At 37.2% G+C, this 13,792-nt stretch overlaps 2 protein-coding genes across 3 annotated transcripts; both read left to right on the plus strand.

The window, feature by feature from the left end:
* Window positions 1-478: 478 nt before the first annotated feature.
* On the plus strand, window positions 479-5,594 carry LOC127413189 (uncharacterized). Its single transcript, XM_051650066.1, has 7 exons — window positions 479-556; window positions 2,502-2,561; window positions 2,938-3,094; window positions 3,318-3,398; window positions 3,778-3,931; window positions 5,324-5,465; window positions 5,564-5,594. Exons 1-7 carry the CDS (start codon window positions 480-482, stop codon window positions 5,592-5,594), a joined length of 702 nt encoding a protein of 233 aa, XP_051506026.1. The 5' UTR covers window position 479.
* Window positions 5,502-12,308, plus strand: LOC127413011 (glutamic acid-rich protein). Of its 2 annotated transcripts, XM_051649787.1 has the most exons (7): window positions 5,502-5,854; window positions 6,006-6,162; window positions 6,247-6,963; window positions 9,647-9,871; window positions 9,979-10,013; window positions 10,844-10,906; window positions 11,003-12,308. In XM_051649787.1, exons 1-6 carry the CDS (start codon window positions 5,611-5,613, stop codon window positions 10,858-10,860), a joined length of 1,395 nt encoding a protein of 464 aa, XP_051505747.1. In that variant the 5' UTR covers window positions 5,502-5,610; the 3' UTR covers window positions 10,861-10,906; window positions 11,003-12,308. The 2 variants fall into 2 exon arrangements, with proteins under 2 accessions (XP_051505747.1, XP_051505746.1); XM_051649786.1 differs by lacking the exon at window positions 10,844-10,906.
* Window positions 12,309-13,792: the final 1,484 nt, after the last annotated feature.

A 13,792-nucleotide genomic window follows, 5' to 3' on the forward strand; every position in this document is an offset into this window, starting at 1 on the left:
TAAACAATTTAAAGGCAATGCTACCAAATACTAACTAAGTGTGTGTAAACTTCTGACCCACTGGGAATGTGATGAAAGAAATAAAAGCTGACATAAATAATACTCTCTACTATTATTCTGACATTAAAATAAAGTAGTGATCCAAACTGACCTAAGACAGGGAATGTTTTCTACGATTAAATGTCAGAAATTGTGATTTTAAATGTATTTGGCTAAGGTGTATGTACTTCAACTGTATGTGTGTAAATGAATACCTTAAATCACTATACATTTGAGGTATAAGTAATTTGAATATACATTAAAATTACCAAAGGTTGTAAAATAAATGTAGCACTCATTAACTGAAATTGTCGAAGCACTGAATTAGACTACCACCCTTTTCCTTTTTGACCCCCTTTCACACAGAATAATCCCTAATCTCATAATCCGTAGTTGTGGTTGTTCTAAGAGCCGGGTGCTATTCCGAAAGCGAGTTCAACATGACATCTTTTGTAAAGAGTGAGGAGGAGCACAAAGACAGTTATAAAAGATGGGGCTTCGACAGCCTACAGCACAGGTGGGTGCTCGTGTGATGTGTTACTTTACTTTCTTTTGTATCTGCTTTTGTCCAAGTCTGTTTCTATAAACCTGTCTCAGAATTAAATTAACTGAAATGCTTTACATTCCGTACACTAGTTTGTTTTGTGATGTCGTCGAGGCTTCTATCAGCTGCAATCATGATAAAGTTAAATACTAAATCCACGTTAAATGCCATGTTTTGTGGACTCATATCGTTGGTAGCCAGAAGAGGGCAGAATTGTCTCTATACAATGCTACTCAAAAGTTCAAAAACAGTACCCACTTAAAATGTTTGGATTTCAGTGCATTAGATAATATATACAGTATATTATACATATATTATAGATAATATATATTTATTAAATACTGTAAAATCAGTTCACCCTAGTATCTCTATTAGAATAAATGCAGGTGTCATTCATCGCATTAACTACGGACATATTCCACTAAATTTGAAAACCAAAAGTGTCCAAATACTTTTTGTCTTATTTTTGAACAATATACCTATAGTTTTAGTGTCTAAAACCTAATAAACTTTTCTGAAATATTTTGCTTGAAAAGTGTGCTTTTGCTATCTTTGCTACATTTTAAACATATTTTATATTTACACACATACACTGGGGGCCAAAAGTTTGGAATAATGTACAGATTTATCTGTTTCGGAAGGAAGCTCGTACTTTAATTCAATGGTAACTGATCACAAAGTATAGTCAGGACATTACTAAAAAACAGCACCATCACTATTTGAAAAAAAATTTTTTTTTGATCAAATCTAGACATGCCTAATTTCCAGCAGCCATCACTCCAACACCTTATCCTTGAGTAATCATGCTAAACTGCTAATTTGGTACTAGAAAATCACTTGTCATTATATCAAACACTGCTGAAAGCTATTTGGTTCGTTAAATGAAGCTTAACATCGTCTTTGTGTTTGTTTTTGAGTTGCCACATTATGCAATATTCAAAAATGGCAAAAAAAAGAAGAAGAAGAAAAAAAAAAGAAACAGCTTTCTCTAGAAACTCGTCAGTCAATCATTGTTTTGAGGAATGAAGGCTATACAATGCTTGGAATTGCTGAAAAACTGAAGATTTCATACAAAGGTGTACACTACAGTCTTCAAAGACAAAAGACAACTGGCTCTAACAAGGACAGAAAGAGATGTGGAAGGCCCAGATGTACAACCAAACAAGAGGATAATTACATCAGAGTCTCTAGTTTGAAAAATAGACACCTCACATGTCCTCAGCTGACAGCTTCATTGAATTCTACCCGCTCAACACCAGTTTCATGTACAACAGTAAAGACTCAGGGGTGCAGGCCTTATGTGAAGAATTGCAAAGAAAAAGCCACTTTTGAAACAGAAAAACAAAAAGAAAAGGTTAGAATGAGCAAAGAAACACAGACATTGGATAACAGATAATTGGAAAAGAGTGTTATGGGTCTTTACCCCTATTGAGCTTTTGTGGGATCAGCTAGACTGTAAGGTGCGTGAGAAGTGCCCGACAAGACAGCCACATCCATGGCAAGTGCTACAGGAAGCGTGGGGTGAAATGTCACCTGAGTATCTGGACAAACTGACAGCTAGAATGCCAGAGATCTGCAAAGCTGTCATTGCTGCACATGGAGGATTTTCTGATGAGAACTCTTTGAAGTAGTTTACAATTTTTTTCAAATTGTAATAGTAATTTTTCATGTTATTAATGTCCTGACTATACATTGTGATCAGATGAATGCCACTTTGGTGAACCAAAGTACCAATTTCTTTCAATAAGAGCAAAATCTGTACATTATTCCAAACTTTTGGCCGACAGTGTACATATTGATACATTTTTAAGTGTAACTAAAGTGTCCACATACTAGATCACTCTGTAAGATATGTGTGGTTTATACATTACTTTGTGCTTTCTATCTTTTCTGAACGGTTCCTCTAATAATGTTACAGTCAATGCAGAAGGATGCAGCTTCAGATTGATCTCCAGTCACAGCAGCGAAATCATCGCCTGTAAGCGGCATATTCATAGAAGAAACACAGTACCATTTCAGAATGTTCTTATTTGAACATAATTATTTGTAGAATTTAGACATTGAGAATAAATGGAAAGGGTTATGTTTGATAATCTATTTGCATGTCTTTTACACCATCTTGTTCAGAAATCCAAAAGGAAAATGCTAATAGCCAATTCTAATCAGATCCAACAAGAATTATCCAATTGGATCTTAATTGATTATTATAGGACTCTTATTTGATCCCATTAAGGTTGGTTCCAAATTATGATAGAAATTCCATTAGCATTTCTTTAGTATTTTTTCTTCTTCATGAATAAGGCTATCAACATCAGTAAATGTGTTCTGATCATCATGTGTTTGTTGTGATGTAGAAGCAGGGCTGCTTGGCTGCATGGTCGCTGGTGGGAGATCAGTGAGCAGGAGCGTAGGGCTCAGCTCCATAATCAAAAGCTCCTGAAGGATTTTCAGAGAGCACAAGACTCACTCGATGACATGGTGGCCCGCACTGAAGCCATGAACACTATACGGGTCAGTAATCACACAGGATGTCCCTGCCCCCTTCCGTGGTTTAGACTGTGGAAGAATACACATGCCCTATAATATAATGTTTAGTAGGCGAGCAGATCCAGCAGATGCCCATTTTCTGCTGTTTTCCTCTAGAACTTAAAGATTTATTGTATTTATGTTCTGGATATTGTTATTTGTTGTTGTTGTTGTCGTTGAACTAATTTACCCCTTCGCTTTTTAAAAGGTTGAGTATGAAAAGTATTTGGAAGAGAATTTCCCACGATGGCAACAGAAGCTCAAAAAGAGACTTTCAGAGCAGTCCAAGGTGCTCTTTTTTAAATAGAAGGAGATATTTTGTAAATATGTTACATTGATAGTTTGTCATAATCTACCCACACTCATTTACTTTTATTATATGGAAAAAAGATTAATGAATGCAATGAAAGTGAATTAGGTACTGAGACCAATATATTTCCTTACATCTCCTTTTGTGTTTCATGGAAGAAAGGAAGTAATACAGGTTTGGAACAACATGAGTGTGAGGAAATGATGACAGAAATTAAAATTTTGGTGAACTATCCCTTTAAATATTAAAGGGATTAGAGTAAAACTTCTACTGAAAGTCAATGAAAGACTGTAAATATGAACCTATTCTTATTTATTTATTTTGCATTGTTTGTAATGTCTGTTTTTTGTTAACCTAGCGGGTACAGCAGCAGTTAAAGGACTATATTCAGGAGATGGAGGGGCCTGAACACAGGTCTGGCATTAGAGCCCACCCTTTTTCCTCCATCTCTGCAGACGCACCTCAGCCTACAACTTCTGACACCCTGCTAAACTCTCATCAGACAGAGAAAGGTAATGAATGATCTTCAGGGGTTTTCAAACTTTTCGATGCTAAGGACCCCCAAGTATGATGATAACCTTGCGAGGGAGCCCCTTCCTGAAATTTAAAGGCAACTTTATATTTTCATGTATAAAGACCCAATTTGTCTGTGTGAGTAAAATAGTGATATTATAAAGATAACATGTTAGCGAAATTAAACAGTTGTCTAGTATATTGTCATTATACTAAAGCCAAAGAAATTATTAAAATATTACCTGTAAAATATTCTTTATTCTAAAGTTTACAGTGTATCCTTTTTCTTATCATCTTATTTTTACTATTAATGTTTTTATCTAATCCTGAAGAGAAACTCTTTCAACTAAATTTAAGTATTTGAAAAGTGCTTTCACAATAAATATTGTCCCAAACAGCTTTACTGAGAATATGGCCTTACAGCTCCTAGTGAGCAAGCTAAAGGTGACAGCTAAATGATTAAGAAATATATTTTTTTTTATCACAGACCTATATGCAATTTTTATTATTATTATTATTTCATATGGTTAAAAACTATAGCTGTCAATATAATAAAATAATTACGATTTCAAAGTCTTTAGGAAGCAGAGTAAAACGGTAATAATTTCAAATTCGGTAATATCCTTTTTTTTCACTCTTATTATTATTATTATTATTATTATTATTATTATTATTATTATTTTTACATTTTCTGAAGACCCCCTGGGGACCCCTTTGTGGCCCCCTGGGTGTCTCCATACCCCAGTTTGAAAAGCCCTTCAGTATCCTAATTGCTTACCAATCTCTGCTGTGTAAATTCAATGTCAATTCATTTCCCATATTCAGAAAGTCAAACAAATTATCGGAAATATATGTCATCGACTATTGATGATAAAATGTTATACATCACAAAGGGAAGGATCTCATCTTTTTAATGACACCAAGATTGAGATTCTAGTCCACTGAGAGGTGGAGATATTTGATGAAACAATGGGGGTTGGTGCATGAACTGAAAATTAGACTGAATGTCTATTGACAAGCACATTTGTGAGGGCTAAAATGCGTTAGTGCGCCACATACATTTCAGATCGGCATTTTGTGACAGAAGGTGATAGAGGAAAAAAAAATTCTAGTACTTGCTGGAATAAAATAAGACTTTTTGGACGGAGATGGAGTGAAGAGAACCAGAGTTACATGCTTACAAAGTTAGGACAACAATATAATATATATGGGGGTTTCTGAAAAATTAGACCCATTTTTGGCAATTACTCCACAGCATGTATAAATGGTGAGCTTTTAAATCTGAGTGTGAAAAATTGAAGGCAGTCGCCAAAATAATGCCCCAGAGTTGATGAGGTCAGTTTCTTTTTTTTTTTTTTAAAGAAATGTCTAATGAGACCCTCTCTCTTTAGACACCAATCAACATTCTGCAAGATGCAACCAAAATGACCATCTACCTCACCTTCCACCCACTTCGTTATTTGGCTCACAGTCTTTAGGAACCAGACTTCCCCATATTAATATTCAAAAGCATTGCAAAAACTTTCAGAACATGCAGGCTTTGAATCATGACTTGCCCCCATACTTTTCTTTACCTTACGATTCACACCATCAATCAAACTATTCAGTCCAGCAGAATTTACCATCCATAGACCATCTGAGGGAAAACTCATGGGCAGGTAGAAGGCAAGTACTTAATATGCCTACAGCTCACTTTACTCCTGCTGGTGCTTCCTTGCCACAACTTCCTGTGCTGAACCCTATGGCATGGGGTATGATGGATATGCCAGACCCTTGTAAGGAAAGAATCCAATTTAGTGAGACAAATGGGGAAAAGATAACAAAAGAAACATTGAACCCATCCGAGGAGTGTAGCCAGAGACTAGAGGAGAGGACGAAGGGAAAAGAGCGTGATCGGTCTTCTGAACTGGACTGTAAACCAGGTAAGTTGTTTAACTAAATCTAGTGTCTTCAGATTGACAGTTTTAGAAAAAAATGATGAGTGGATCTTGCTTTTCTATGGCAAAATTGTATAAGCTCAATGTACACAAATTGGCATTATAAGTCCTTATGTGAATATTTTCTTGTTTAAAGTGCGTCTATCAATCGAACATGAAGACAGTAGTGAAGGCAGTGCTGTGTCTTCTGAAGTTGAAGTGAAAACCAGGGATTCTGGGAGAAAGGACAGAAGAAGGAAAAGGAGTAATGGGATCCAAACGTACTCTACAGCAAATGGGAAGGGATCTCAGGGGTAAGGTACAATTTCACTTGTTGTTGTTTTTGTTTTTTCATCTGGGATAATTATACATCCCCTATCCATCTCCATCTGTTTTAGATCTTCTTCCATGTCACATACCCTCCTGTCAACTTCAGATTGCCAGTCTGATACCAAGATGAGCAAAAAACATAAAAAAACATCTAGAACAGCTAGCCAGAACACCAGCAAAACATCCATAATCAGAGAGAATAATGTTGATGTAGTGACACAAGATGAAGAGGAGGATGAACAAGAAGAAAGCAGGAGCCAAGGAATACCTCCAAGTAGTGTCGGCTCAGAAAAGAAAGATGGAATAGAAAGACTCAACAAAAATAATAGTACAGAGGAAGAACATACTGATGAAAGAGATGACTACAGTCCTGACCTCATTGTTGGAGAAGAAGAAAAAAGTGACAGAGAAGGAGGAGATAAGGGAGAGGATAAGGAAAGAACAGGTGAAAAAGAGAAAGCAGGACTGGATGATGAAGCGCAGGTGGATAATAAAGAAGATCCCAGTGATGGAGAAGATACAGAGGGGGAACAAATGAAAAGGCAAAAGAAGTCTTCTAAAAAGGCAGAGTCAAATTCACAGGACATTACAAAGTTAGATACAGAAGAGGAAGAAGGAGAGGAAACCGAGGGAGAAGAGGAGACAGAGAACCGCTCACAAGATGAAGAGGAGGCCAGAAAAACCCAAGAAAGAGCCTTCAAATGTGTGAGAAAATATGAGAATGAAAGTAAAGAAGAGGAGGGTGACAGAAAAGTTAATACTTCAGAGAGAAATATTCACAAGAGGTATATGAAGTCATGACAGTTTCTATAGTGAATATAAATGTTTCTATTTTCTTCAATATTTCTTTGCTAAATATTGTTCTTGTGTCATGCAAAATGTTGTACGCAAGCCATAGTGATGTCTGATTTGTGAGCAAATCATTCCTACGAGTCACTTTTTTTCAATGATCTGGTCAAACTTATCCTAAAAAGACTAGCTTAACCATCATGCATTTCCCATGCTGGTCTTGGCTGGTTTATGCTGGGTTGGTCCTGGTTTAGCTGGTAGACCAGCATAGCCATGCTTTACATCAGAAAATCCTAGCTGGTGAAGCTGGTTGGCCAGTATGGTGTTTCTGATGAAGCTGGTTGAGATAATTTAAAAGCCTGGTATGGACATTAGCACACCAGCATCCCATGCTGGGAGACCAGTACCCAGAACACAACTTAAGCTGCTGACCAGCAATTGTGGTATTTTTAGCAGGGACTGGTTCACAAATCAGTCTGAATGATTTATTTTGCAAATCGGTCTGATTCCAAATTGTTTTTTAAAAATCCTCATAGTTATCACAAATGATAGGAAAGTTCATGAAAACTCACTGCTCTTAAAGGGGTCATGACATGCCTTTTAAAATTATTTTTACCCTCTGTCAGAAACACTTGGTTTTGGTGCTGCTTCTCCTTTAAGGCTTGACAGTAAACGTCCACTGTTATGATTGGCTCTCTGCTCTTGACTGACCTGCTCTCTTCTTGCCATCTCACTGCTCACCGCTGCTGGGCAGGCTACAGAAGTGATTAAAGGTAAAGTAGGCGTTGATGTGTTGTGGAAGCGGTGATATGCAAATGTCTACCACAGTGTGACATCACAATGTGGAGGAAGTAGAGAGCGAGATGTTTTGGCAGCTTGGTTTCAACAAATGCTCTTTTTGCAGTGACGAGGAAGTTTTGAGTTCTGAAGCTTACAGTGTGTTTTTATAGTACAGTGACCTCTTGATGTCAAAAGATCAAAGACAATTTTGATTCTTCATGTCATGACCCCTTTAAATATTCATCATGCAATTAAATTTTTGTTTCTGTCAATATGAATCTTCGACACTTTGAACTTACAGGTGCATCTCAATAAATTAGAATGTCGTGGAAAAGTTCATTTATTTCAGTAATTCAACTCAAATTGTGAAACTCGTGTATTAAATAAATTCAATGCACACAGACTGAAGTAGTTTAAGTCTTTGGTTCTTTTAATTGTGATGATTTTGGCTCACATTTAACAAAAACCCACCAATTCACTATCTCAAAAAATTTGAATACATCATAAGACCAATAAAAAAAACATTTTTAGTGAATTGTTGGCCTTCTGGAAAGTATGTTCATTTACTGTATATGTACTCAATACTTGGTAGGGGCTCCTTTTGCTTTAATTACTGCCTCAATTCGGCGTGGCATGGAGGTGATCAGTTTGTGGCACTGCTGAGGTGGTATGGAAGCCCAGGTTTCTTTGACAGTGGCCTTCAGCTCATCTGCATTTTTTGGTCTCTTGTTTCTCATTTTCCTCTTGACAATACCCCATAGATTTTCTATGGGGTTCAGGTCTGGTGAGTTTGCTGGCCAGTCAAGCACACCAACACCATGGTCATTTAACCAACTTTTGGTGCTTTTGGCAGTGTGGGCAGGCGCCAAATCCTGCTGGAAAATGAAATCAGCATCTTTAAAAAGCTGGTCAGCAGAAGGAAGCCTGAAGTGCTCCAAAATTTCTTGGTAAACGGGTGCAGTGACTTTGGTTTTCAAAAAACACAATGGACCAAAACCAGCAGATGACATTGCACCCCAAATCATCACAGACTGTGGAAACTTAACACTGGACTTCAAGCAACTTGGGCTATGAGCTTCTCCACCCTTCCTCCAGACTCTAGGACCTTGGTTGCCAAATGAAATACAAAACTTGCTCTCATCTGAAAAGAGGACTTTGGAACACTGGGCAACAGTCCAGTTCTTCTTCTCCTTAGCCCAGGTAAGACGCCTCTGACGTTGTCTGTGGTTCAAGAGTGGCTTGACAAGAGGAATACGACAACTGTAGCCAAATTCCTTGACATGTCTGTGTGTGGTGGCTCTTGATGCCTTGACCCCAGCCTCAGTCCATTCCTTGTGAAGTTCACCCAAATTCTTGAATCGATTTTGCTTGACAATCATAAGGCTGCGGTTCTCTCGGTTGGTTGTGCATCTTTTTCTTCCACACTTTTTCCTTCCACTCAACTTTCTGTTAACATGCTTGGATACAGCACTCTGTGAACAGCCAGCTTCTTTGGCAATGAATGTTTGTGGCTTACCCTCCTTGTGAAGGGTGTCAGTGATTGTCTTCTGGACAACTGTCAGATCAGCAGTCTTCCCCATGATTGTGTAGCCTAGTGAACCAAACTGAGAGACCATTTTGAAGGCTCAGGAAACCTTTGCAGGTGTTTTGAGTTGATTAGCTGATTGGCATGTCACCATATTCTAATTTTTTGAGATAGTGAATTGGTGGGTTTTTGTTAAATGTGAGCCAAAATCATCACAATTAAAAGAACCAAAGACTTAAATTACTTCAGTCTGTGTGCATTGAATTTATTTAATACACGAGTTTCACAATTTGAGTTGAATTACTGAAATAAATGAACTTTTCCACGACATTCTAATTTATTGAGATGCACCTGTATACTGACTTTCTTATTAGCCTTGAGGAGTTACATGCAGATGATGCGACTGAAGAGGAAGGGGTTTACAATCAAGAAATAGAAGATGAAAATGATGATGATGGTGATGAAGATGAGGTTGTGGTTAAGAAAGCGTACTTCTGGTCAAAAGACCACTTAGATGATCATCAAACACAATACCATGATGATGATGATGATGATATTGAAGGTCTTCTCAACCCACAAGTCAACTCCCAAAAACAGCAGTAAGTTTTGTTTTTTCCATCTTTCCGTTCAAGATCTTGAAATAGCAATATTGTATATTTTATTGTATACATTTTGCTCATGGACACTCAAAACTTTATTCCCATAGGGTGGATGAAGTGGAGGAGACAGACCAACCAAATGGTAACATTGAATTTTAGACAAATAATAATGTATTAAATGTAGGACAGGGCTGGACGAAAACACAGGGCTGTTCTTTTGGTTAGTTGATCGCACACTTTTGGCAATGTGACTTGGTCTGAATCTGCTTTGGAATGTATTTAATCTCTAAAATGTCTTCTAGAACAAATCTTTGTAGTTTCATCATTTATCTATTTTATTATTAAAGCCCCTTAGAAGACAGGGCGAGTATTTTTTTTATTTTATTTTTTTATTGTTTTGCATGCCCTCACAATAAATTTTGCGTGCCTTTGCAATAGTTTTGCGATCCCTTCCAATAAATTTACCATGGTTTTACTATAGTAACCTTATTTAGTCTTGATATTTGTAGTAAAACTATAGCAATAATACAGGAAAATACAACTATGGTAATAAAAATCATAATTGTTTTTCAAAAAAACAAAACATGGTTAGCCCACAAGTCATGGATACTACAATATTACAATGGAAAAATGATTTCCACCAAAAACTATGGTTACTACAGTCTACAATATGACTATAGTAAACCATAGTTAAACTATGGTATTTGTATAGTAAAAGCATAATAACCAGAAAGTTATGATGTTTATTACCATAGTTTTGGTTTTCCTGTATTATCACTATGATTTCACTACTAATGTCATGGTTAAAATATGGTTACTGCAGTTAAACCATGGTAAATTTATTGCGAGGGAATGCAAAACTATTGCGAGGGAACGCAACTATTTCAGAAAAAAAACAAAATCCTGCCCTGTCCTCTAAAGTGCTCTGTACTATTCTCATTAAAAGTGGTCATGTTTTTCTGTGTTATGCAGGAGTACATGTAACATAGCCCTACCCCTCTGTGATCTTAGAATTTGCCTCTTACAAATTTCAAAGTATGAACAACCTCTTCAGGGCCTTATTTTAGTACTTATCAAATAAAGGTCATTTTAATCTTCATATCTCTAATATTTTTATGTTTTTTAATCCAGATTCACACTCTGATTCAGAAGATTTACCAAAGAAGAATGATTCTGCTGCCACAAATGAGCCAGAGGGGTCTGACAATGAGTTTGACCACTTCTATGATTAAACCAGAAACACGAACATGAAGGGGGAACAAATGGAAAGAAGAGAAACAACAATGGATGAATGCAGTAGACTGAAGCTGCAATAATTCTGTGCTTTCAGAAAATGAGCAAGGTGCACAGCCTAAACAGCAGCCCTGGAGGCCAGAAAGGCAGAGCAATGAATAGAGGAATCCAATTACAAAGGGATGAAAGAGAAAGAAAGGGATAATAGATGGCTGGGTGTCCTCATCTTTTTTTTATTTTTTTTTTATTTGCTGGTAGCTTATCTGACTGTCCTGAAAGAACTACACCAATGTCACTCTGCAAACACAGGTGGATCGTCTTGCCTGACTGACATGAAGAGAGAATAAAAGACGAGATGAATAGTGCAGTGCCGTGGAGGACGTTAAATGAATGAGTTGATCTGAATAGGGCAGGTTATTTATTTTATTCGCACATAGCTGAAATGGTGTCACTTTCATAAAATAGAAAGCTGTTTCTTAAATCTGAATCAGTGTTTTTAATGTCTTTTATGTCCTTAATCATAGTGTTTGCCATGAATTGTTTGGCATTAATTTAAATGTAGCAGGAGTTTGAATGCTTTCTCATTCAGATAGGGAGCGTGGCCTAAAGGGAAGGGGGTGAGTTGGGGGTTCAGCCAAAGATGGGAAGCCAAGGAAAGGAGTACAGGGCTGTCACTGCCTCTGAGTGATGGCTATTTGAACAGGCATATTTACCCGAGCCCTTGTGAAAGGAGATGGAGGGACACTAACGGAGACGTGCAGGCACAGACAGGCAATAAAAAGCTGGCCACTGTGTAAACAACATGGCCTGGTCTGCTCAGCCGCTGCCATGCCAACAGGGCAGATTCCACTCACAGGCTTTTTGACCAGTGGAACAAAACCCCCATCAGATGTGGCAGGCCGAGCAGAAAATTTTAAGCAGTCATTGACAAAATGTTTAGAAAATATTTATTATCTTCAACATTTAGGAAGTGGACATAAAATATGTGTAATGTAACATGCTATACTCCATCTAATATAATTTTAAACAGCTTTTTGTTTCATTATTTTTAAATTATGAAGCATGCAGCTTTTGTGACCACATATTGTTTGATAAATATTTATATTTGTACTTTTAAAAATCAAGTCACACTGTAGGACCATTTAAAATGAACTAGTGAAGGTAAAAAGGTGATTAAAAAGGGTGAAATCTTACAAGACTTTGTGACGAGCACCTAAAATATGCACTTTCCCTTATATATTCATATAAATTTTAACCTGATAATTTATGTCAACTAACCATTAACATAACATTTGACAGGCGCTATAATCCAAATCAATTTAGAAGTGAAGAATAGTACAATCTTATCATTTGTGCTACATGTATATTACAAATAAATTCTACATTTTCAAACTTTTTCAAATCTTTTGTGGGTTAAGCTATTTTAAGTTGCACAAAATCAATCAATCAAGATAGGCAGGAGTGATAGAGTTTGACAAACATACTCTTCACTAACAGTCACAAAGTCTGACACACCTGGTTGAAGACTTTGTCCTCCTACTATCACCCCCCAAACCCATCACAATCAGCATCCACAGCTGGCCCACTGTTGACCTGCAGACAGCATCTTCGCACCCTGGAAATTCTAGTTCACACCCTCTTATTGCTTGGAACTGAATACACATACCCAGACTGACTCTGATTCTTACAAAGTCATAAAGGCACAGTCCATCTATCATATCAGTATACAGCAGAATTTGAAAGTCAAGCAAAAGAAGACACAGACTTCTAAAGGGAACGACAATCTGTGTAGGAACAGATCACACTGTTCCAGTCAGAGACCTGAAAGCTCATGAACTCCTCACGTCTCGGACTCTCTGAATCTCGAACACAGATAGAGGGGTCTGTGGCTTCTGATCAGATCGCTGTGGGTGTCCCTGTGTCCCATTGTTGAGAAGACAGTACTTTGGGGAGGTCCACCATTAATACCAGTGTCTTCCCATTGTTCTCATACACTCAAACACAATCCTGCTTACCCAGGAATCAAAGGTTAGGTTAGGAGGGATGGAGGGGGTCACAACCTTTTGAGCAATCTTTCTACTGCTAGCATTCAGCCCAATACCAAACAGTTAAAATCTCTAAAGCCATGACTGGACACTATCCTGTCATCACACGTTTGATTGGAGGGTTCAGTTTGCAGGTTTTTGCGCCTTTTTAGGGACATGTTTACTCCAAAACAATACATTTTTAGTGTATTTTAAAACAAGTTGGTCTGTAATGTTGGCCTGCCTTAGTTACTTAAAGGGAAAATTTACCGAAAAGAATGAAAATTCAGCCATCATTTGCTCTAAAAACAGCACATAAAACAAAAGAAGTTCGGCAGAATGTTAGCCTCAGTCACCATTCACTTTCATTGTATGAAGATGCAATGAAAGTGAATGGTGATTGAGACTAGCATGTAACCTAACAAAAGAAAATCATACAGGTTTGAAACAACATGAGTGTGAGTAAATGATGACAGAATTTTGGGTAAACTATCCATTTACTATGCATAATGCTATTTACATTTAATTTATATTCTATTCAGAGTTCCTTTCTCAACCGTTGTACATTCTTACTGCTTTTTAATGACAGTTTCTAAAGGTGAAGGGCTACTAGTTTTCAGTGTGACCGTCTTGTTCAGGATAGTGTGAGGAATGTCAGGTCAGA

Source organism: Myxocyprinus asiaticus, chromosome 22, assembly GCF_019703515.2.
Source record: "Myxocyprinus asiaticus isolate MX2 ecotype Aquarium Trade chromosome 22, UBuf_Myxa_2, whole genome shotgun sequence".
NCBI lineage: Eukaryota > Metazoa > Chordata > Actinopteri > Cypriniformes > Catostomidae > Myxocyprinus > Myxocyprinus asiaticus.

Bases quoted from the DNA above. Each gene is read 5' to 3' on its own strand.
- LOC127413011 (XM_051649786.1), top strand. From the start codon at position 5,611: ATGCCTACAGCTCACTTTACTCCTGCTGGTGCTTCCTTGCCACAACTT. The intron at 5,855-6,005 runs GTAAGTTGTTTA...TCTTGTTTAAAG, and splicing joins TGAACTGGACTGTAAACCAG to TGCGTCTATCAATCGAACAT. The intron at 6,964-9,646 runs GTATATGAAGTC...CTTTCTTATTAG, and splicing joins GAGAGAAATATTCACAAGAG to CCTTGAGGAGTTACATGCAG.
- LOC127413189 (XM_051650066.1), top strand. From the start codon at position 480: ATGACATCTTTTGTAAAGAGTGAGGAGGAGCACAAAGACAGTTATAAA. The intron at 2,562-2,937 runs GTAAGCGGCATA...GTTGTGATGTAG, and splicing joins CAGCAGCGAAATCATCGCCT to AAGCAGGGCTGCTTGGCTGC. The intron at 3,399-3,777 runs GTGCTCTTTTTT...TTGTTAACCTAG, and splicing joins GACTTTCAGAGCAGTCCAAG to CGGGTACAGCAGCAGTTAAA.